We start from the raw sequence: 26263 nt of genomic DNA on the forward strand, positions 1-26263 counted from the left end.
TGATCATGGAATTAGATCCCATGTGCTGCAACTAAGAGTCTGCATGCCACAACTAAAGACCCAGCGTACCACAACTAAGACCTGGCACCGTAAAATAAAATAAACAAACATGGCCCGTGGCCCAAAGAACGTTAACAAAGCACATTGAAGGCATATGTGATACTCCAGGAGGCCAGGTTACCTGTGAGACTGCTCCCAGGAGTCCCAGGTGCTTGGTCATGTTATGCATGCAGATTCCCGAGACCACACGAGGCCTACTGCTGAACTGAATGCTCAGAAGCGGGGTCCTCAGATGAGCTATTGACCAAGCATCACTTAATTCTGATGCATGCTAACATCTGAGAATCACTGTTTGAGATATATCTTTCCTTTTTCTATAGATCATCTTTAAGGTCTTGAATAAAATTCAACCTTGCTCCCCTTCTTCAGTCACTTGTTTCAGGTATTTCTTCCTCTAATGAAGTGAAACAATTTCTCACCTCTGGAAAAAACAACAGAACAGCTGACAGCACACGCATGCCCCTTACTGGAAGCATCAGCCACTGATGTTTATTTAGGTGAGCACTGCCTTTGATTATGTGAACATGTCACATTTATCACATACCTGTTGAGTTTCTGGTTCATTCTTCTTACCTACTTCCTAAAACTACTTGGCTAATAAGGAAAAGGCAAGAAAAAGTCCAAAAGACAGTAAGACGTATCAGCAGTGACACTTCCCAATAAGAACCCGCCAGGGCTGGACTCTAATGGCATCTCTGTGTCAGCTTGGGTTTACTTCATACTCCAGCAGCAAGCTGTGTGATGCAGGGTGTGGGAGCGGGGAAGGGGCAGGGGCTCTGAGGCAGAGCCAGAGTGACACACAGGAATGAAGACAGCAGGCAGAGGCCTGGGCCACAGCACATGTATGTGGGGACCACACTCACTGGGATGCCACTGGCTCCATGCCATTCTCCGTTGCCTCTCCCGAACCCTCAAGGCAACGTTACGAGGGTCCCACTGCATACTCCTGGAGCATCCTGCACCTCCTCTTTTATGGCTCTTCCCTCACTGTGCTGGGATTAGCGTTTCACCTATCCACAGCCACCTTTGTCTCCTTTTTAATCTTTAGTTGGCTTATCTCTGAGTGTTTGAAGTAGGGATTGAAGTTTCTATGTACGTTACCATCATAAGGCCCCAGAAATGTGGAGACAGGCCTGAATTCTAACACGTGCGCCTACCTGTATTCACTCTACCATTCTATGTAAATGCTTTGCGCTAGACAGTTTTTATTTTGGGGGGCAGGGAGCTATGATGGGTTTTGTTGCTGCACAGGCTTCTCTCTAGTTGTGGCAAGCAGGCTACTCTCTAGCTGCAGTGTGTGGGCTTCTCACTGTGGTGGTTTCTCTTGTGGAGCACGGGCTCTAGGGTGTGTAGGCTTCAGCAGTTGTGGCTCCTGGGCTCTAGAGCACAGGCTCGATAGTTGCTCTGCAGCATGTGGTATCTTCCTGCATCAGGGAATCGAATCTGTGTCTCTTGCACTGGCAGGCGGATTCTTCACCACTGAGCCACCAGGGAAGCCCCATACACAGGTTGTTTTATTTACCAAGAAATATATTAATCATTTCTCCTGCACTCAGTGCACAGAGTCTCCTGTACTCAGGCGGGTCTCCTGCATTGCAGGTGGATTCTTTATGGACTGAGCCACCAGGGAAGCCTATATACTAATCATTTATAAAAAGCCATTTATAAAGCCATACATTTAAAAAGATAGCAAAGAATATCACTTTGAAATTGCTTTTAAAAAAAACCCATCAGTGAATGTGCACTTTAAAAATCTACAGACAACTTTTTTCATCTTGTATTTGTTCCACAGCATTCATGCTATGAGTACAAAATAGGAGCTCATCAAACGGCACATAAAGATATAGCCCAGGAGCACTCATGCATCAGAAAAAGAGAACAGCTTCTAAATCTCCATATGTTCCCTAGTTAAGGGAAACCACTAGAATGGTCATTTCTAGTGTACATTTTAGTAGCATTTGGGGATTTAGCACTTACAGTTCCATTGTCTAGGAATGACTCCAAGAATTCATAATGTTTCTGAAACTTAAGTGTTACAAGGCTAGAGTGTGGACAAGTCACTGAGCTGATGAAGAACAGACTACTGTCAGCACGGCCTTGCTGTTTGCAACCTCTCTTTACATGTCCGGAGACCATGTTGTAACTGTACCAACAAATCTGAAGATTCATGTATTGCCCATGAAGGGCAACTGGAAATCACCCAGATCCACACAAGACATCTTTGTTTCCAGGATAAGGGGGCCAAAGCACAGAAGCAGAGGATAAGAAAACACTTTAGATGACATCATATTCTCATGATAGTATCCTCTCTGTGTGAGGTCCACTTGTTAGACCTTACATCAAGCATATACTAAAGGGATCTTACATACACTTTAAAAAGGGAAGACACAAAGCAAATCAAATAACTAGCTTGAAAGCAATATGGGAGAACTGAACTTAAAAAATAAAAAAAAATTCCACACTGGTTTCAACAATAATGTGTTTCCAGAATAAGGAAAAGTTCCTAACTATATTTGAAATATTCCCTCCAGACTACCAAATCCTTTTCCAAAACTGTCATTCACACATACACACATTCACATCTTGTGTTTGGATCTAGTCCTCAGGAGATTTTAGCCAGCCACTTCTCCAAGTCCTGGATGTCCGCAGAGCCAGCATCCCCTCTTCCACCCTTGGCACTGCACTCCAGGAACTCTACTTTGAGGGGCAACTGTGAGAATTCAAATTCTTTGCCTTTCTTCCCCAGCTGAGCAGGGGCAGTGCTGGAACTGTCCAGTGTGCTCGGGGCAGCAGAACGGGTAACCCGTAAAGTATTGCTGTGAGACAAAAGGAAAATGAATCAGGAAGCAAAAAGACCTTAATTCTTATATAACAATTAAAGCCCTTTAGAAAATCACATTAATTAATTAAATCACATTAATTTAGAAAATCATATTAATTAAATATTTCAACACTCACTTAAATACTGAATCACAAAACTGTCAATTATGCCATTAGGATTGTTAAATAATCCTTTGCTTTACAAGTTATAGGTCACTCTCTCAGACAGACAGGATAGCAGTCCAACCTAACATGGCCAGATGGTGGTGGTTTAGTTGCTAAGTCATGTCTGACTCTCTGTGACCCTGTGGACTATAGCCCAACAGGCTCCTCTGTCCATGGGATTCCCAGGCAAGTCTACTAGAGTGTATTGCTATTTCCTTCTCCTGGGGATCTTCCTGACCCAGGGATTGAAACCGGGTCTTCTGCATTGCAGGCTGTCTCCTGCATGGCAGGCAAATTCTTTACCGAGTGAGCCACCAGGGAAGCCCACATGGCCAGATGACAGGGGGTCAGTAATGAACCAAGGTCACACCAACCTTCTTTCAGCACAGTGCCCCCTTCTACTAGGATTTCCTGCATGATGCCTTTTTAAGATATATTTTTACATTACCTGCTGGTTTCAAAACCTTAAGTTTCTGAAAGTGAAGTGTGGGTAGGTAGATATTTATTTTTATCTTGAGTCTCTCTGGATACAGAGCTTAGAAATCTACAAACTGCAGGTTCTCATATTCAGTCCAATTTCTTTAGCTACTAATACCTTCCCAATTTAAGTCATTTAACTGCCACCTGCAGGCCTTAATAAGAAGTGCAAAAGCAAGGCTCACTGGGTCTATCTCCCCAGAAGCAGAGGAACATGTGCTAACAAAATAAAGGATGACTTAGTACTGTAAGATTTCATAAAAACTAGTGCAGAATCCATACAAAAAACTAAGTACCTTGTTCAGAAAGACACACATATGGGAAAAGTATCTTAAAAACAATTAACACGAGGAAAAGCATTTGAGGAGGAGCACCTTAAAGGGCCCTCTAAGCAAGATGTTAGGTCCATGGGTCTTCATCTCACTGATTCTTTAAACTCAATACATGTGTCATGTATGCTCTTTTATATGTAAAATATTTTACAAGAAACTCAAAAGAAAAAAAACCCAAACATTATATTCAGCTCTTTTCATTCAGAAAACTATGAAATGCTTCAAAGCTGATAAGGCGTAATTCTCACAAACACAGGATTAAACTAGACTCCTAATTTAACTGATATTAACCTTTATAACTTTTTAACATTTTATTTCACTGCCTTTATAATACAACATTTCTTTCTGTATTGTTTTTCTATGGCTCTTTAGAATGAAAAGCAAATGAATCAAGGAAAACATGTTTTAAACATGGGAAGACTTGAACTATACTGTTTTAAAAAAAATGGATACACATGAACTTACTTACAAAACAGAAAGAGAATCACAGAGAACAATCTTATGGTTGCTGGGGGAAAGGGTGGAGGGTAAGGGATAGTTAGGGAGTTTGGGATGGACATACATATTGCTGTATTTAAAATGGATAACCAACAAGGACCTATTATATAGCACATGGAACCCTGCTCAATGTTATGTGCCAACCTGGATGGGAAGAGAGTTTGAGGGAGAATGGATATTATGTATATGTATGGCTGAGTTCCTGTACTATTCACCTCAAACTATCACAACCTTGTTAGTTGGCTATATCCCAATACAAAATAAAAAAGTTAAAATGCTATATACAATTTTCAAAAAATGGATATACAAATATTATTACTTTTCTCCAAAGATAATGCTCAACAATTGCAACAGAAATTTTAGAAAAACAAATCATCTAACTCCAATTTTTTTAGCTTTAGCAGTCTCAAAAGACTGAACATCAAGATAGGAGAACAGATGATGAACATGCAGTTTCGGAAGGGACAGAAACCACAGAGTAACACCAGCAAGACGGCAGAATGGGCGTTTTCAGAACAAGTCCTCTCACAGAAACATCAATTTAAATCACCATCCACACAGAAGAATACTTTCATGAGAGCTAAGGAATCGGGGTCAGAGATTACAGCACATGGCTGTAACACAGAAGTGAGAAAAGACGCACTGAAGAGGGCAGAAGGGACAGTTTCAAATCGCCATGTTACTGCTCCTGCCAGCCTGCACAGTGTAGCGTGGACACCTATGATTTACACAGGAGAGGGAGAGTGAAACGAGCACCCCTGTGTCATGGAACCCAGCACCCAACAGGCCAGCCCCAGCAGACACAGGCACCTGTCCAGCCAAGACAGGTTCAGTTTCCAGGCTAGCTTCCATGGACCCAGGCAGCAGGCCCACCTACCCACAAGCCCAACCTGCCCAAGAAACCCAGTAGCAAGCCCATCCAGATCTCTGGCTGGACTGACTAGAGAAGTACTTTCTCTGACAAAGCTAGTCTATAAAGACTAGAAGCAGTGATTATTTTTTCAGATGTGCAGCACCAAAGTAAGGACATAAGGCTCATAAGTGATCAGGGAGACATGACACCACTAAAGGAACATGATAAAGCACCAAAAACTGGCCCTAAAGAAATGGAGATCTACAAACTGCCTGACATATCATTCAAAATAATCATCTGAAAGTCCTGTGAGCTATAAAAGAACATAGACAACTCGACAAGATGAGGGAAAGAATAAACAAAAAAATCAGAAAGCCAACGAAGATACAGAAATCATGAAAAACAAAAATTCTGGAGCTGAAGAACACAATGACTAGATGTGAAAAACTCAGAGAGCTTCAACAGCAGACTCAACCAAGCAGGACAAAAAAAATCAGAGAGCTTGAACACAGGTAATTTGAAATTACTCTGTAATAAAACCAAAAAGAAACTGTAAAAAAAAAAAAAGACAGAAGAAAGTCTTGTGGGACATCATAAAAGGAACCAATGTATGCATTATGGGGCTCTCAGAAAGAGCAGATAAAGACAAAGAATCAGAAAACTTATTAAAAAAAAAGATGACACCATATCCCCAAATATGGGGAGGGAAATGAACATCCAGATCCACTAAGCTGCTAAAACCCAAATAGATTAAACATAAAGAGAGCTTTAATGAAACATATTATAATCAAACGGACAAAAGCCAAAGACAGAAACTGTTCAAAGCATTACGAGAAAAGTCAACGGTCGCAAACAAGGGAAACTCCACAAGACTAAAAGTGGATCTTACAGCAGAAACCTTGCAGGTCAGTAGAGAGTGGGATGATATTTTCAAAATGCTGGGGGGGAAAAAAAACAGCCATCCAATAGTACTATACCCAGAAAACATGTCCTTCAGCTATGAAAGATGGATAAAAGCTTTCCGAAACAAAAGCTGTAGGAGTTCATCACCACTAGTCCTACCTCATAACAAATGCTAAAGAGAGGGAATCTTCAAGGTGAAGTAGCTATGACTACAAGAACTTATTAATGGATACACAATGTTTAGAATTTTTGTACACACTCCAAGCCAGGCTTTAGCAATACGTGAACTGTGAACTTCCAGATGTTCAAGCTGGTTTTAGAAAAGGCAGAGGAACCAGAGATCAAATTGCCAACATCCACTGGATCATCGAAAAAGCAAGAGAGTTCCAGAAAAACATCCATTTCTGCTTTATTGACTATGCCAAAGCCTTTGACTGTGTGGATTTTTCCAATAAACTGTGGAAAATTCTGAAAGAGATGGGAATACCAGACCACCTGACCTGCCTCTTGAGAAACCTGTATGCAGGTCAGGAAGCAACAGTTAGAACTGGACATGGAACAACAGACTGGTTCCAAAGTACATCAAGGCTGTATATTGTCACCCTGCTTATTTAACTTATATGCAGAGTACATCATGAGAAACGCTGGACTGGAAGAAGCACAAGCTGGAATCAAGATTGCCGGGAGAAATATCAGTAACCTCAGATATGCAGATGACACCACCCTTATGGCAGAAAGTGAAGAAGAACTCAAAAGCCTCTTGATGAAAGTGAAAGAGGAGAGTGGAAAACTTGGCTTAAAGCTCAACATTCAGAAAACAAAGATCATGGCATCTGGTCCCATCACTTCATGGGAAATAGATGGGAAACAGTGGAAACAGTGTCAGACTTTATTTTTTTGGGCTCCAAAATCACTGCAGATGGTTACTGCAGCCATGAAATTAAAAGACGCTTACTCCTTGGACGGAAAGTTATGACCAACCTAGATAGCATATTGAAAAGCAGATACATTACTTTGCCAACAAAGGTCTGTTTGGTCAAGGCTATGGTTTTTCCAGTGGTCATGTATGGATGTGAGAGTTGGACTGTGAAGAAAGCTGAGCGCCAAAGAATTGATGCTTTTGATCTGTGGTGTTGAAGAAGACGCTTTAGAGTCCCTTGGACTGCAAGGAGATCCAACCAGTCCATCCTAAAGGAGATCAGTCCTGGGTGTTCATTGGAAGGATTGATGCTGAAGGTGAAACTCCAATACTTTGGCAACCTCATGCAAAGAGTTGACTCATTGGAAAAGACCCTGATGCTGGGAGGGACTGGGGGCAGGAGGAGAAGGGGATGACAGAGGATGAGATGGCTGGATGGCATCATGGACTCGATGGACATAAGTTTGGGTAAACTCCGGGAGTTGGTGATGGACAGGGAGGCCTGGTGTGTTGCAATTCATGGGGTTGCAAAGAGTCGGACACAACTAAGTGACTGAACTGAACTGATCCCTGTGAACATAGGTGCAAAAATCCTCAACAAAATATTAGCAAACCAAATTCAACAGTATATTAAAAGGATCATGCATCATAATCAACTGGAATTTGCCCAAAATGCAAAGATGGCTCAACATTTGTAAATAATGAGATACACCACATTAAGAGTCTGAAGGATAAAAATCTTATGATTATCTCAATAGATGCAGAAAAAGCATGTGACAAAATTCGACATCCTTTCATGATAAAAACTCAACAGTTATAGAACGTATATACCTCAAAATAAAAATGCCATATATGACAAGTTCACAGATAACATCAATCTCAGTGGTCAGAAGCTAAAAGCTTTTCCTCTAAAACTAGGAACAAAATAAGGATGCCTACTCTTGCCACTTCTATCCAACACAGTACTGGAAGTCCTAGACAGAGCAGTTAGGCAAAAAAGAAATAAGAGGCATCAAAATCAAAAAGGAAGAAGCAAAATTATCTCTGACTTCAGCTGACATGATCTTAAATATAGAAAACCCTAAAGATTCCACCAAAAAACAGAACTAATAAACTCAGTAAAATCGCAGGATACAAAAATCAACATCCAAAACCAGTTCTGTTTTAATGCACTACTAATGAAGTATCAGAAAAAGAAATTAAGAAAACAAGTCCATTTATAATAGCATCAAAAACAATAAAATACTTAGGCATAACACAAAGCAGGTCAAAGAGCTGTACACTGTAAACTGTAAAACAGTGACGAAAGAAACTGAAGACACAAATAGATGGAAAGATATCCCTTCTTCATTTACATTGTTAAAATGTCCATCTACAGATTCAATAAGCTCCGGGAGGTGGTGATGGACAGGGAAGCCTGGAGTGCTGCAGTACATGGGGTCGCAAAGAGTTGGACACACCTAAGGAACTGAACTGATAGATTCAATGGAATCTCAATCAATATTTCAATGGAATTTTCCACAGAAATAGAAGAAACAATGCTAGAATTCATATGGGACCACAAAAGAACTATAATGCTCAAAGTAACCAAGTAAAAACAATAAATCTGGAGGCATCACACTCCCAGATTTCAAATTATATTGCAAACCTATAGTAATCAAAACCATATGGTACTTTAAAAAGACATACAGAACAATGGAACAGACAGCCCAAGACATACCCACACATACACAGTCAACTAATCTTCAACAGAGATGACAAGAGTATATAATGGGAAAAGGACAGTCTCTTCAATAAACAGCTCTGGGAAAATTGGATATCCACACGCAAAACAATGCAACTGAACCCTCATGTTATACTATATACTAAGTCAACTCAAAATGGATTAAAGGCTTTAATATAAGATCTGAAATCATAAAAATCCAAAAAGAAAACACTGACACTGTGGCAGTTATTTTAAGATATGAGACTAAAAGCAAACAATAGCAAAATAAACAAGTGTGATTACATCAAACTAAAAAGCTCCTGCGGAGCCAAAGAAACTATCTACAAAATGAAAAGATAACCTATGGAATGAGGGAAATATTTGCAAACATGTATCTTATAAGGGTTAATATTCAAAATATATAAGGAATTCATACAATCCAGTAAAAAAACAATCAAATAATTCAATTTAAAAAATGGGCAAAAGGTCTTCCCTGATGGTCCAGTGGTTGGGAGTCTGCCTTGCAATGCAGGAGCCATCAGTTTGACCCCTGGTCCAGGAGGATTCCACATGCCACAGAACACTAGGCCCACACGCCACAATTACTGAGCCCACATGCAGCAACTACGGAGCCCTTGAGTCCTGAAGCCCAAGCTCCACAACAAGAGAAGCCACTGCAGTGAGAAGCTGCATACCTCAACAAAGAGTAGCCCCAACTCGTCACAGCTACAGAAAGCCCACATCCAACAACGAAGACTCAGCCCAGCCAAAAGTAACTAAATAAATGAAAATTTTTTTTAATGGGCAAAGGATCTGAATAGACATAGAGGACATACAAACAGTCAACAACTACATGAAAAAATGCTAACCATCACTAACCATCAGGGAAATGCAGATCAAAACCATAATGAGACAGAATTACTAACATTAAGGGAAAAAAAAAAAAAAGACAAATGTTGGCAAAGATATGCAGAAAAGGTAACCCTGGTACAGTGTTGGTGGGTGTAAATCGGTACTGCTGTAATAAAAAAAGCACCGAGATTTCTCAAAAAATCACAAACAGAACTACTACCACATGATCTAGCAATTCCACTTCTGGACATTTATCTAAAGGAATTGAAATCAGAATCTCAGAGAGATATACATACATGCACGCCTACGTTCACTGCCCCATTACTACCAATGTATGGAGCACCCTAAATGTCCACTGAAGGACAAACAAAGAAAATGTGGAACATGTATACAAAAGTATTACTGGGCCCTACAAAAGAAATTTCTGCCATTTGTGACAATGTGGATGCACCTAGAGGACATTATGCTAAGTGAAATAACATAAACAGAATAAGACAAATATCATATGATTACACTTATGTGTGGAATCAAAAACCTGTCAAACACAAGCCAAATGATACTGTCACACATCTTGAAAACAAACAAAAAAATGTTACAAAATAGTATCACAGATTTTTGTATGTTTCTGAAGTGTTCCTTTCTTATTCTGTCAACAAAAATTTCCATGGCTTTCAAAGTTTTTGTTTTTGAAACCTTTCATATCTACTATAAGCTATAGCTAGAACTAGTGGGAAAACAAATTGAGCTTCCAGTTTCAATAAACCTAAGATTTTCTTTCCATGAAAATGTTAAATATCTATAAACATCCCATTAATACTTTTTATAATTCCATTAATTCTGTTGTCAATTTTTAAACAAATATATTTCACACTAATCTTCAGCTTAATCGTGGTAATCACACAAAACCAAAGACCTTAAGCAATATATGCATATTTCCAAAGTGATAAGATATACAATTAACCAGCAGGACTTATTTTTACTTACATTTCTTTTTCAAGCTGCTGCTGAATTAACTTTGCTGATTTTGCCATTGTAATGTCTGTAAAGAAACAAAAGACATTGTTTAAAACAGGGTCTTTTCCCAAGACTTCCTGCACATATGGAAAATCCCCATTTAAATTTAGGTTTCTTTGCCCCACCATTTTTAAAAAAAAATTGTTTTATATTGGATTATAGTTGATTTATGGGCTTCCCTGGTGGCTCAGGTGATAAAGAATTCGCCTGCAATGCAGGAGACCCAGGTTCGATCCCTGGGTCAGTGAGATCCCCTGGAGAAGGAAATGGCAACCTATTCCAGTATTCTTGCCTGGGAAACCCCATAGACAGAAGCCTGGAGGGCTATAGTCCCTGGGGTCGCAAAGAGTTGGGACACCACTGAGCGACTTTCACTCTCATAGTTGATTTGTAATGTGTTAAGTTTCAGGTGTGCAACAAAGTGTTTCGTTTACACATATACATATATCTATTCTTGAATTATTTTCCCATTTAGGTTATTACAGAATACTAAGCAGTTCCCTGTGCCTGACAATAGATCCTTGTTGGTTATTTATTTTAAATATAGTAGTGTGCTTGTGTTTAGTTGCTCAGTCATGTCTGACTCTTTGTGACCCCATGGACTGGAGCCCAACAGGCTCCCCTGTCCATGAGGATTCTCCAGGCAAGAATACTGGAGTGGGTTGCCATGACCTTACCCAGGGATAGAACCCAACCCAATGATTGAACCCATGTCTCCACATTGCAGGTTAATTCTTTACCGTCTGAGTCACCACGGAAGTCCATAGTAGTCAGTATAGATATCAATCCCAAACTCCCAACTTATCCTTCCCTCCCTTTATCAAAGTAAGCACAAATATTTATATTATAATAATGCTTATAAATATATTAAGCTGGTGACCCTAAAATTGACTAGTCTTTCATAAAAGTTTTCTACATCCTACAGACATTTTAAATCAACACATATAAGTCCAGCCAGTGCTGACAAAAAGAATAGCTACCTGCTTTGTGATTTTAACAAAAGCTTTCACTCCAACAGAAATACTCGACCTGTAATAAGTAACTAAACTAACATTTCCAGCTGATACTAAAATGCTATGTTACAGCATCAAGTGCACTCTGGTAATAAAAGGCACTGGTGTGGCACCAGCAAAAGCCAAATAAATATTACTTCCTCTTTTTATATTGAATAAAAGAAACAAAGAAGTCAGTTAATGACCTTAACACTGTTCCTGATTAGTCACTGGTAGGGTTATTACTAGCTCCTCTTTAAGAAATGCACTGGGCTCTTCATAGAATGAGAATAGGTATGAAAAACGCCAATAGAGATCAGCTAGTCTATCTCATTTTAACTTTTTTTTAGCAAAGAAGTTTATCTTATTATTGAGGTCACACTGGTTTACAACATTATATGTTTCATATGAAACATTATGATTCAATTTTTGTATACACTTTTGTGCTTACTACCAAAAGTTTAGTTTCCATCTGTATTTTCAAGTGTTTTTATTATCTTTGGATAAATACCCAGAAGCAGACTGACTGGATCACATGGTAGTTCTATTCTTAACTTTTTGAGGAATATCCGCTGTTTTTTACAGTGGCTACACCAATTTACATCCCATCAACACCGCACAAGGGTTCCCTTTTCTCCATATCCTCACTACCGCATTTCTTTTAGACAACAATGACTCTAACGGGTGAAGTAATGTCTAACTGTTGCTTTGATTTGCATTTCCCTAATAATTAATGATACTCATCTTCACTAGTGATGAACATTTTCATATGTGCCTGCTGACCATATGTTTATCTTTTTTGGAAAAACATCTATTCTGATCTCTGCCCATTTTTAAATCGGGCTGTTCATTTTTGTTGTTGTTGAGCTATATGGGCTCTCCCTTATCAGATATACTTGGCTATCTTCTCCCATTCAGTACATTGTCTCTTTCATTTTGTTAATGGTTTCCTTTGCTGTGCAGAGCTTTTTAGTTTGATATAGTACCACTTGTTTATTTTTGCTTTTGTTTGCCTTGACTGAGGAGATACACCCAAAAACAAATTGCTAAACCCAATGTCACAGTCTGAATTTCCTGTTTTCTTCTAAGAGTTTTATGCTTTCAGATCTTCTGTTCAAGTCTTTAATCCATTTTGAGTTAATTTTTGTGTACAGTGTAAGGAACTGGTTTAGTTTCATTCTTTCACATGTGGCGGTACAAGTTTTTCCACCAGTATTTACTGAAGAGACTGTCCTTTCTCCATTGTATGTTCTTTGCTCCTATGTTGTAAATTAATTGTCCCTATATGTGTGGGTTTATTTCTGGGTTCTCAATTCTGTTCCATTAACCTTTTTTTCTGTCAAATACCATGTTGTTTTGATTACTATAGCTTTGCAGTATATGAAATCAGGGTATGTGACACTTCTTCCAGCTTTGTTCTTTTTTCTCAGAATTGCTTTGGCTATTCATAGTTTTTTATGGTTCTATATAAATGTAAGGAACTTTTGTTCTATTTATGTGAAAAATGTCATCAAGGATTTTGATAGGGATTTTTACAATGAATTTATAGACTGCTATAGAAAAAATGGACATTTTTAACCATGTTAACTCTTACCGTCCATAAGCATGAAACATCCTTTATCTTTCCATTTCTTTAAACCAAGTTTTATAGCATGTTGCGGAATCCTAGCTCCCCAGCCAGGGATTGAACCAGCGCCCTCAAGCAGTGAAAGCACAGAGGCCTAATCACTGGCAGGAAATTCCCATCCTTGATTAAATTTATTCTTGGGTATTTTTTTATTCTTTTTGCTGCAATTTTAAATGATAGGGTTTTCTTAATTTCTCTTTCTGCTTGTTTTTTGTTGGTGTACAGAAACACAACAGATCTTGCATTCTGATTTTGCATCGTGCAACTTTACCATACTCATTTATTATTTCTAACAGGCTTTTGGTGGAGTCTTCAGGTATGAGACAGTGAACTTTAAATCACTATCAGTTCAGTTCAGTCGCTCAGTCGTGTCGACTCTTTGTGACCCCATGAATTGCAGCGCGCCAGGCCTCCCTGTCCATCACCAACTCCCGGAGTTCACTCAGACTCACATCCATCCAGTCAGTGATGCCATCCAGCCATCTCATCCTCTGTCGTCCCCTTCTCCTCTTGCCCCCAATCCCTCCCAGCACCAGAGTCTTTTCCAATGAGTCAACTCTTTGCATGAGGTGGCCAAAGTACTGGAGTTTCAGCTTCAGCATCATTCCTTCCAAAGAAATCCCAGGGATGATCTCCTTCAGAATGGACTGGTTGGATCTCCTTGCAGTCCAAGGGACTCTCAAGAGTCTTCTTCAACACCACAGTTCAAAAGCATCAATTCTTCGGTGCTCAGCCTTCTTCACAGTCCAACTCTCACATCCATACATGACCACTGGAAAAACCATAACCTTCACTAGACAACCTTTGTTGGCAAAGTAATGTCTCTGTTTTTGAATATGCCATCTAGGTTGGTCATAACTTTCCTTCCAAGGAGTAAGCATCTTTTAATTTCATGGCTGCAGTCACCATCTGCAGTGATTTTGGAGCCCCAAAAAATAAAGTCTGACACTGTTTCCACTGTTTCCCCATCTATTTCCCATGAAGTGATGGGACCGGATGCCATGATCTTCGTTTTCTGAATGTTGAGCTTTAAGCCAACTTTTTCACCCTCCACTTTCACTTTCATCAAGAGGCTTTTGAGTTCCTCTTCACTTTCTGCCATAAGGGTGGTGTCATCTGCATATCTGAGGTTATTGATATTTCTCCCGGCAATCTTGATTCCAGCTTGTGCTTCTTCCAGTCCAGCGTTTCTCATGATGTACTCTGCATATAAGTTAAATAAGCAGGGTGACAATATACAGCCTTGACGTACACCTTTTCCTCTTTGGAACCAGTCTGTTGTTCCATGTCCAGTTCTAACTGTTGCTTCCTAACCTGCATACAGATTTCTCAAGAGGCAGGTCAGGTGGTCTGGTATTCCCATCTCTTTCAGAATTTTCCAGTTTATTGTGATCCACACAGTCAAAGGCTTTGGCATAGTCAATAAAGCAGAAATAGATGTTTTTCTGGAACTCTCTTGCTTTTTCCATGATTCAGCGGATGTTGGCAATTTGATCTCTGGTTCCTCTGCCTTTTCTAAAACCAGCTTGAACATCAGGAAGTTCATGGTTCACGTACTGCTGAAGCCTGGCTTGGAGAATTTTGAGCATTACTTTACTAACGTGTGAGATGAGTGCAATTGTGTGCTAGTTTGAGCATTCTTTGGCATTGCCTTTCTTTGGGATTGGTATGAAAACTGACCTTTTCCAGTCCTGTGGCCACTGCTGAGTTTTCCAAATTTACTGGCATACTGAGTACAGCACTTTCACAGCATCATCTTTTAGGATTTGAAATAGCTCAACTGGAATTCCATCACCTCCACTAGCTTTGTTTATAGTGATGCTTTCTAAGGCCCACTTGACTTCACATTCCAGGATGTCTGGCTCTAAGTCAGTGATCACACCATCGTGATTATCTGGGTCATGAAGATCTTTTTTGTAGAGTTCTTCTGTGTATTCTTGCCATCTCTTCTGAATATCTTCTGCTTCTGTTAGGTCCATACCATTTCTGTCCTTTATCGAGCCCATCTTTGCATGAAATGTTCCCTTGGTATCTCTAATTTTTTTGAAGAGATGTCTAGTCTTTCCATTCTATAACTAGGTTCAAACACATCTTTATTAATCAAAATAGGAACCATTATAGTCAATGCATTTTTGCCAACAAGAAATGCTTGTTTATTCCTGTAGCATAAAAATCTGTGCTTTGAGATTCAACAAACTCTTGGAAAGCATTTTCTGACTCCTGCTGGTTGTGGAAGCATTTCCCCTGCAAAAAGTTCTCAAGATGCTCAAAGAAGTGGTAGTCAGTTGGCAAGAGGTCAGGTGAACATGGCGGATGAGGCAAAACTTTGTAGCCCAATTCGTTCAACTTCTGAAGTGTTGGGCAACGTGTGGTCGGGTGTTGTGAAGAACTGGGCCCACTGTGTTGACCCATATACTGGCTGCAGGCGTTGCAGTGTCCAGTGCTTCACATCGATTTGCTCAGCATACTTCTCAGATTCAATGCTTTCACCAGGCTGTAGTGGATCACCAAACAGTGACCATGAATTTTTTTGGTACAAGTTTGCTTTGGGAAGTGTTTTGGAGTTTCTTCTCAGTCCAACCACTGATTTGGTCATCACTGGTTGTCATGTAAAATCCACTTTTTATCGCACATCACAATCTGATTGAGAAATGGTTTGTTGTTGCGTAGAATAAAAGATGACACTTCAAAATGATGATTTTTTTGATTTTCAGTTGGCTCATGGGGCATCCACTTATCAAGCTTTTTCACCTTTCCAATTTGCGTCAGACACCAAATAACTGTAGAATGGTCGACAATGAGTTCTTCTGTAACTCCCTGTGTAGTTATAAGAGGATCACCTTCAATGATCTTCTCTACTAGTTGCTGTCAATTTCCAATGGCTGACCATTGCATTTCTCATCTTCAAGGCTCTCGTCTCCTTTGCAAAACTTCTTGAACCACCACAGCACTGTACGTTTGCTAGCAGTTCATGGGCCAAATGTGTTGTCGATGTTGCAAGATATCTATGCTGCTTTACAACCCATGTTGAACTCAAATAAGAAAACAGCTCAAATATGCTTTTTGTCTAACACTCACTTCCCTAGTTTAAACTAAATATAAACAGCAAGTAATGTCATTAGTAAAAAATAATAATAAAGTGAGAAATGCACATCAAAATGATGTATAAGATAACCACATATAAAGAATGTATTCCAATATCAAACAGCAAAGTTCAACAATGCATAACCATTATTTTTCACATATTTGTGATTTTATCAGCTTTCTTTTTGTAGTTGATTTCTAGTCTCATATCTTTGTGGTTCAAAAAGATGCTTGATGTGATTTCACTCTTAAATTTATTGGAGCTTGTTTTGTATCCCAACATATTGTCTATTCTTGAGAATGTTCCACATGCACTTGAGAACAATGTATATTCTGCTGCTTTGGGAAGGAATGTTTAGTGTTCTGCTCTAACGTTTCACTTAAAGGCCAATGGTACTTTGTTAATTTTTTGTCTAGATGATCCATTTATTGATGTCAGTGTGTAGTAAAGCTCCCTACTGTTATTGCTGTTGACTTCTTCATTTATATCTGTTAATAATTCCTTTTATACTCTGGTGCTTCTGCTTACATGCTTAAATATTAATAAAAAGTACATCTTGATGGACTGTCCCCTTCATCATTATATAAGTTCATCCTGTTGTCTTGTTTGACTTGAAGTCAATTTGATCTGATGTGAGATGGCTACACCTGCTTTGTTTTGCCTGCTATTTCTTGGAGTATCATTTCCCATCCATTCACTTTGAGCCTATGTTTCTTCTTCAGAGCAGAGAGCCTGGGAGGCAGGATGTAGTTGGATCTTGTTTCTCAATACATCCAGCCTGTATCTTTTGATTGGTAAATTCAATCCACTTATATTTAGTATGATTACTGATGAATGGGGCTCCCCTGGTGGCTCAGTAGGTAAAGAGTTCACCTGCAATGGAGGAAACCCAAGTTCAATCTCTGGGTCAGGAAGATACCCTGGAGGAGGAAATGGCAATCCACTCCAGTACTCTTGCCTGGAGAGTTCCATAGACTGAGTCTGGCAGGCTACAGTCCATGGGGTCACAACAAGTTAGGACACGAATGAGTGACCTAACACTTTCACTTTTTCACCGGTAAATGAGGACTTAGTACTGCCATTTTATCTTTAGTTTTCTGGTTGTTCTTTATCTCCATTGTTCCTGCCTGATATCTTAGTTGATGGTTTACTATCATGTTTTTCTTAGCTTCCTCCTCTATTATACTCTTGCCTGGAAAATCCCATGGACAGAGGAGCCCCTTAGGCTGCAGTCCCTGGGGTCATGAACAGTTGGACACGACTGGGCAACCTCACTTTCACTTTTCACTTTCATGCATTGGAGAAGGCAATGGCAACCCACTCCAGTGTTCTTGCCTGGAGAATCCCAGGGACGGGGGAGCCTGGTGGGCTGCCATCTCTGGGGTCGCACAGAATCAGACACGACTGAAGCGACTTAGCAGCAGCAGCAGCAGCAGACTTATATTTCGTGGTTACCTTTAGATTTGTATAAAACATCTCATAGATAACTTAGTCCTTTTTCTGTTGATAGCATCTTATATTCATTTGCCATTTATGAGTTCTTTTTCTCTTCCCCTTTTATATTTTGTCATCTCAAATTATCTCTTTTTATACTGTGAGTTCATTACCAAATTCCAGTAGCTGTGGGTATTTTTACTGCTTTTTCTCCGTTAATCTTTATGCAATAATTGTTTAGCAGCCTCTTCTGATGTAAAGTTGCAATTTTCTGAATCTACCTACCTATCATCTTACTCTTAAGTTTTATTTACTTTTGCCTCTTCATTTCAGGTAGAAAAGCTCCTTCCAATATTTCTTGTAAGACAGGCCTAGTGGTAATGAACTACTTCAGCTTTTGTCTCAAGCTTTATTTCTCCTTTATATCTGATGGGCAACTTTGCTACAAGGATTTTCAGCAGTTTTTATCTTTTAATATTTTGCATAGGTCATTCTATTCTCTCCTGCCTATAGAGTTTCTGCTGAAAAATCTGATGGCCTAATAGGGGTTCCTTTGTAGGTTACTGTTTTTTTCCCTGGATGCCTTTAAAATTCTTTATCATTGAATTTTGACAATTTTAACATAATGTGCCCTCAAGAAGGTCTTTTACCATTGAGTTATTAAGTGTTGTATTAACTTTATGGACTTGTATATACAGTTCCTTCCCCAGGTTTGTGAAATTTTATTATTTCTTTAAGTAAGCTCTCTGCTCCATTCTCTCTTCTTTCTCTGGGATAACCATTATTCTTATGAAGGATAATGAAGTAGGAGAATTAACGTAAGATTCTAGATCTATCTTCAAGCTCACTAATTCACACTTCCATAGGTCTGCTCTAATTTCCAGTGCTTACTAATGCATCTTCATCTCATTTATCGACACAGTCAGCTCCAGAACTTCTGTGTGGTTTTTTTTTAGACTTTTAATATCTTTGTCAAAGTATTTCATCTTTTCATTAATTGTATTTCTAAGCTCACTGAACTGCCTTCCTGAGTTTTCTTGTAGCTTGGTGAGTTTTTTCATAACACCTGTTTTGAATTCTCTATCAGTTAAGAGTGCAATCTTCCATGACTTAAGTTTGGTTTCTGAAGAACTTTCGTTAACTTTTTGTGACACTGTGTATGTGGTTTCACATGGTACTCGACAAGTTATTCCTCTGCCAGTGCATTTAAATTAGCAAATACCTTTCTTATGTAAGTAAAGGGTTTTTGTTTTTATTACCTCTAAGTTGGAAATTAGAGGCTTTTCTTTTATTTTTCTTGCTATAACACAAGTTTTTCACTTTTCATACTTGAGCTGCCTCTGGCTATATTTGAGAATTGACACTTTCCACCCTCCACTACCTCTGCCTGATTGTACTATCACGGTCACTGCTTGTGCTCCCGGGTGGCCTGGACGGCCACTGCTGCTACAGGGAGGGGTTGGCGAAGGTGGAGGAGGCAGGGTCATGGGCACCTTCTCCACATCTAGGGTTGTCAGGTTTACAACCTACCACTGCTGTGACCCAGGGGATTATGGTCACAGGACCCACCATCCCTGCTGCTGCTAGGTTCCCTGTGGTCAAAGGAGCCACTGCAGCCAGGAGGCTGGAGTCATGTGTGCTGTCTTCCCTGTTGCTACAGGGATCTCTAGGGCTTCCGGCTCAGCCACTGTGGCCAAGAGCCAAGACTGCCAGCACTTGCTTCACTGTTCCCTGAGTTCTATCTCCTTTATGTATTCCCGTCCATCCACCTTCAGAAGTAGACTTCTGGATCTCTCCGGTCCTAGTGTGCCAGGCAGAGGAACCTTTGTTGAGTTATGAATGTTTTACAAGTTGTAGAATGAAGGGGAGAGGCAAAGAGGGTGTCTCATACCTCATGATGCTGACATCACTTCTAATCTGGTTTTAAAAGTAATGAAACTAAAGCCTAGTTTTATTGGCTGAGACTAAATAGTTTTTCATTCTTATGAAGCTAAAGAAAAAGACTTCTGCAAACTCTCCTTGACGAAATGTGCTACATGGTAAACTTATTTAAAAGGAGAGACTCTACCCTGTCCTTCCTCGATTGTGTATCTGATAAGACATACTGTTGATCTGATGAACTTGATAAATTAAAATTATTTATGATTAAAAAAAAGAAAACACTGTATAAATGAATGGTAATAATTATTCTTTTGTCACTCTTTAGAATAGCCTGGTAAAGGAGACTAAAGAAAATGTTAGAGTATAAATAAATTTTAAGATTTAAAATCCTGAATTTATAGTTTATTAGCAATTGTCTTTCATCCTCAGTAATAACTATTAATTCATAGTAGGAATCCCAGAAAAAAATCTCAACTATTATTGCCAGAAAACATGACAGTACCTTGCTTATTACAAGCGATTAAGAATGACGGTGTGTTCTTCAGACCTATACTGTCAAGGAGGACTTGATACAGAAACTCAGCCACGTCTTTCACCTCTCGCTGGAAGGCTGCACTATCCACAACAAACACAATAGCCCTAGAGGGGAAAAAGAGAAAAATTGGCATGTGAGCATGCAACAGTGCAGCACTATGTTGAAAAAATGATATCCTTAATTTTGTTCAATTCAATCCTAATGAATAACACAAAATAAGCTCACATACAAGTGTGTGCACAAGTAATCATAAAACATAAGTATTTAACAAAGGACTAGTCAGTGCTACCACGTATCGATATTTAAAATCCTAGAAGATGATCCTGTTAAAGTGCTACATTCAATATGTCAGCAAATTTGGAAAACTCTACAGTGGCCACAGAACTAGAAAAGATCAGCTTTCATTTCAATCCCAAAGAAGGACAATGCCAAAGAATGTTCCAACTACCATACAATTGCATTCATTTCACACGCTCAAAATCCTTCAAGCTAGGCTTCAGCAGTACATGAACTGAGAATTTCCAGATGTACAAGCTGGGTTTAGAAAAGGTAAAGGAACCAGAGAGCAAATTGTCAACATTCACTGGATCATAGAGAAAGCAAGGGAATTCCAGAAAAACATCTACTTCTGCTTTACTGACTACATTGAAGCCTTTGACTGTGTGGATCACAACAAACTGTGGAAAATTCTGAAAGAGATGGGAATACCAGACCACCTTACCTGCCTCATGTAAAACCTGTATGTAGGTCAAGAAGCAACAGTTAGAACAGGACATAGAACAATGGATTGGTTCAAAACTGGAAAGCAGTACATCAAGGCTGTATATTGTCACCCTGCTTGTTTAATTTATATGTAGAAATGACTGACTGAATGAACACAAGCTGGAATTAAGATTGCCAGGAAAAATATCAACAACCTCAGATACACAGATGACACTATTCTAATGGCAGAAAGTGAAGAGGAACTGAAGAGCCTCATGATAAGGGTGAAAGAGGAGCATGAAAAAGCTGGCTTAAAACTCAACATTCAAAAAATGATCACAGCATCTGGTCCCATCACTTCATGGCAAACAGAAGGGGGAAAAAGTGGAAGCAGTGACAGATTCTATTTTCTTGGGTCCCAAAATCACTGCAGATGGTAACAGCAGCCATGAAATTAAAAGGTACTTGTTACTTTGAAGAAAAGCTATGAGAAACCTAGACTGTGTATTAAAAAGTAGAAACATCATTTTACTGACAAAGGTCCATGTAATCAAAGCTATGGTTTTTCCAATAGTCATGTACAGAGTTGGACCATAAAGAATGCTGAGTGCTGAAAAATCGATGCTTTCAAATTGTGGTGCTGGAGAAGACTCTTGAGAGTCCCTTGGACTACAAGATCAAACCAGTCAATCCTAAAGGAAATCAAATCTGAATATTCTTTAGAAGGACGGATGCCAAAGCTAAAGTTCCAAAACTCTGGCTATCTGATGCAAAGAGACGACTTACTGGAAAAGACCCTGATGCTGGGAAAGACTGAAGGCAAAAGGAGAAGGGATGGCAGAGGATGAGATGGTTAGATAGCATCAATGACTCAGTGGACATGAATATGAGCAAACTCCAGGAGACAGTGAACGACAGAGGAGCCTGGCATGCTGTAGTCCATGGGGTTGCAAAGTTGGACCTGACTCAGTGACTGAATAACAAAAATGAATCAATGACTGTATCTAAAAAGACAATAGGAAATGATGCATCCTCCCAAGTCCAGGAAATTGTCATATACAAAATCATGTGGTAAGACACTAGGACGGACATTGTATCTGCTAGGAAACAGAGAAGAAGATCATTTACATAAAACTAGATCAAGATGACTTAAAGGAGAGTGTAATAGCTGAGTGAATTTTAGCCAGACAAAATATCACTGTGGCACAGGTTGTCTAGAAAGTAGTTTGTGCAAGGCACAAATGCTCTGGGAACTCAGTGTAAGCTAGTACGCAGATAGGTGGGGAAATGAAGCAAAGTCAGGTCAGAGAGAAGAGGGATGTGACACACTGACCTACAGAGTTTATGTTTTTCTGTCTTACAAAGAACGCTGTTGTTTAGTTGTTAAGTCATGTCCAGCTCTTTGGTGACCCCATGGATTGTAGCCCCCCATGCTCTTCTGTCCATGGATTTACCTGACAAGAATACTTGAGTGGGTTGCCATTTCCTTCCCATGGTATCTTCCCGACCTAGGGATTGAACCTGTCTCCCCAACATTGGCAGGTGGATTCTTTACCGCCTCTTACAAAGAATATTGGTGCCTAAATGAAAGATAAAACTAACAGGATAATCAAACTAGAAGCACAGTGATCAGGCAGGGCCTAACCTAAGGCAGCAACATGAGAATCCTCATTTGCCAGAAATAAAGAGGCATCAGAGCTAAAGCAAAGTAACCCAGGAAAAGAGCAGACAATAGACCTTAGGGACAAGCATTTGAATGCCTAGGAGATGTGCAATGACCAACACATGAATGCTCTGTGTAAAGCCTAGAACTTAAAAGCAGTCTAACAGAGGGTGGTGTGGGAAAATAATCCAAGAATTGAATCACTAGGCCTCTTGTGCCACACGCAGAAACACAGTATGAATTTACATTTTCTCACAGTGTAAGATCCTGAGGCAGGAAGACTGCGCCAGCATCAATGAACCCCCATGGCCCCCAATAGAAGGAAATATGAATCCTTTCTGGAGAGAGGCTTTTATAACCTAAAGCAACAAACAACAACAAAACTAACCCAGCAACCACAATATCAACAACAAAATCTCATCCCCTTGAACAGGGGTTCTGGATCTAAACTACAAAGACAATAATAAGTAGTAAATAAAATATTTTAAACTATTTAATAGAATACTAGATACCATAAGAAAAGAATAAACATAGTACTAAAAAAAATTACTAATTTTAAAAGATAGGTTTTTAGAAGCAAAGAACAAAATAACAACTTAATAGAAAAGATTAAGTTGCTTAATGGCTTAATGGCAAAGCCTTTGACTGTGTCGACCACAACAAATTGTGGAAAATTCTTAAAGAGATGGGAATACCAGACCACCTAACCTGCCTCTTGAGAAATCTGTATGCAGGTCAGGAAGCAACAGTTAGAACTGGACACGGAACAACAGACTGGTTCCAAACTGGAAAAGGAGTATGTCAAGGCTGTATATTGTCACCCTGTTTATTTAAGTTATATGCAGAATACATCATATGAAATGCCAGGCTGGATGAAGCACAAGCTAAAATCAAGATTGCCAAGAAAAATATGAATAACCTCAGATATGCAGATGACACCACCCTTATGGCAGAAAGTGAAGAAGAACTAAAGAGCCTCTTGATGAAAGTGAAAGAGGAGAGTGAAAAAGCTGGCTTAAAACTCAACATTCAAAAAAACAAAGATCATGGCATCCAGTCCCATCGCTTCATGGTAAATAAATGGGGAAAGAATGGAAACCGTAACAGACTTCATTTTTTGGGGCTCCAAAATCACTACAGATGGTGACTGAAGCCATGAAATTAAAAAAACACTTGCTCCTTGGAAGAAAAGCTACGACCAACCTAGACAGCATATTAAAAAGCAGAGACATTACTTTGCCAACAAAAGTCCGACTAGTCAAAGCCATGATTTTTCCAGTAGCCATGTATGGATGTGAGAGTTGGATCATAAAGAAAGCTGAGCACTGAAGAATTGATGCTTTTGAACTGTGGTGTTGGAGAAGACTCTTGAGAGGCCCCTGGACTATAAGGAGATCAGATCAGTCAATCCTAAAGGAAATCAGTCCTGAATATTCACTGGAAGGACTGATGCTAAAGCTGAAACTCCATAACTCTGGCTACCTGATGCAAAGAACTGACTCCTTGGAAAAGACCCTGATGCTGGGGAAGATTGAAGGCATGAGGAGAAGGGGATGACAGAGGAAGAGATGGTTGGATGGGCATCACCGACTCAACGGACATGAGTTTGAGCAAGCTCCAGGAGTTGGTGATGGACAGGTGAGCCTGGCTTGCTGCAGTCCATGGGGTCACAAAGAGTCAGACACGAATGAGCAACTGAGTTGAACTGAACTAATGGATGGAGGTGGCAACCCACTCCAGTGTTCTTGCCTGGAGAATCCCAGGGATGGGGGAGCCTGGTTGGCTGCCGTCTATAGGGTCGCACAGAGTCGGACACGACTGAAGTGACTTAGCAGCAGCAGCAGCAGCAATGGAACAGATAAGCAGAGACTTCTACAGCTACTTCTACAGCTAAAAAGGATAGAGTAAACTACAAAATAAAGGTAAAAATATCTTACTATATGCAAGGTGAAAAGACCTGGAAGGTATGACAGAGAAGAGATAAGAAGAGCAGAAAAGATGTGGCTTAATGATGCTAATGAGAGTTCTAGAAGAAACTGAGTAGAAACAGAACTACCTGAAAAGATACTGCTTAGAATTTTCCAGAACTGAAGATGCAAATATTTCAACTGAAATAGTACACTTGAATTCCAACCTCAATAAAGCTAAATCATCCCTGAACAGAAGGATAATCTACCCCTCAACACAGGATAAAAATAAGATTCTGTATCATGAAATGACAAGTAGATTGAGTACTGCTTTCTAATCTACAACAATAGATCCTTGAAGTCAGGAGTAATGTCTTCAGTGTGAAAAGAGCTAAGAAAATTATTCAAAAATGAAGGCCAATGAAAAAAGTTTCAAATGAACAAAAATGAAATTTTATCTCTTGTTCACCATATAAAACAATATTGGCTGAAAACTTTCCCAAATTAATGTCAGACACCAAACCACAGATCGACAGAAACCACAGGAAGCTCCGGAAACACCAAGCAGGATTAATATCAAAGGACTATAGCTAGCCATATCATTTTTAAACTACAGAAAATCAAAGATAAAGGAAAAAAATCTCAAAATAAGCCAGAAGGGAAAAGATATTATGTATAGATGAGCAATATAAGAATTATATCCAGTTTCTCAGATACCATGCAAGCAAGAAGCAAGTGAAAAGAAATATTTAAGTGTTAAAAGAAAAAATCCCCAAACCTACAATTGTATACCCTGTGATGTTGATAACACTGAATGCGTTTATTAGAAGAGAAGAAAGACCTAAAATCGATAATTTAGGCTTCCATCTTAGGAAGCTAGAAAAAGTAGAGCAATTTAAAGTAAATAGAAAAAAGAATAAAAGAGCAGAAATCAATGAAATTGAAAATAGGACATAAATGGAGAACGTCAACAAAACCAAAAGCTGGTCCTTGAAAAGATCAATAAAATTTATAAACTTCTAGCCAGTCTAACTAAAAAAGAGAGGACACAAAATGGACGTGAAAAGGATAATCAAGGAATATTATAAATAACTCTATGCCTACAAATTTGATAAGCTAGGTGAAATGGTCCAATGCCTAGAAAGATACAATCTGCCAAAACTCATATAAGAAACAGACAATCTGAATAGCCCTGTATCTAGTAAAGAAACTGAATCAAAAATTAAAAACCTTCCAAAACAGAAAGCACTAGACACAAGCAGGATCACTAGTGAATTCTACCAAATATTTAAGGACATTTATACAATGTTATTGTGTCAAATATATTCAATTTAAAAAACTAAGGAAGAAAACATACAAATTCTTTACAATTTCTTTCAGAAAATATAAACAAGGAATATTTTCTTGTTTATTCTATGAGGCCAGAATTACTTTAAAATACAAACCAAGACATTACAAGAAAACTATACACAAATATCTTTCATGAAAGTGAAAGTGAGAGTTGCTCAGTCGTGTCCAACTCTTTACGACCCCATGGACTATACAGTCCATGATTCTCCAGGCCAGAATACTGGAGTTGGTAGCCTTTTCCTTCTCCAGGGGACCTTTCCAACCCAGGGATTGAACCCAGGTCTCCCACATTGCAGGTGGATTCTTTATCAGCTGAGCCACAAGGGAAGTCCAAGAATACTGGAGTGGGTAGCCTATCCCTTCTCCAGCAGATCTTCCTGACCCAGGAATTGAATCAGGGTCTCCTGCATTGTAGGCGGATTCTTTACCAACTGAGCTATGAGGGAAGCCCATCTTTCATGAACATATATGTAAAAATCCTCAAGAAAA

General features: G+C 39.3%; 1 protein-coding gene across 1 annotated transcript in view; it reads right to left on the reverse strand.

Moving 5' to 3' along the window:
- Window positions 1–1691: 1691 nt before the first annotated feature.
- The window catches only part of SRPRB (SRP receptor subunit beta), a 35525-nt gene continuing 10953 nt past the window's right edge, over window positions 1692–26263 (reverse strand). The window contains exons 5-7 of the mRNA XM_006051417.4: window positions 20120–20256; window positions 10569–10623; window positions 1692–2876 (exon numbers count right to left, since the gene is read on the reverse strand). Of these exons, the coding sequence (XP_006051479.3) occupies window positions 2663–2876; window positions 10569–10623; window positions 20120–20256 (406 nt within the window). The 3' untranslated portion in view covers window positions 1692–2662. The remainder of the gene's footprint in view (window positions 2877–10568; window positions 10624–20119; window positions 20257–26263) is intronic.

This window comes from Bubalus bubalis, chromosome 1 (assembly GCF_019923935.1).
Source record: "Bubalus bubalis isolate 160015118507 breed Murrah chromosome 1, NDDB_SH_1, whole genome shotgun sequence".
Taxonomy (NCBI): domain Eukaryota; kingdom Metazoa; phylum Chordata; class Mammalia; order Artiodactyla; family Bovidae; genus Bubalus; species Bubalus bubalis.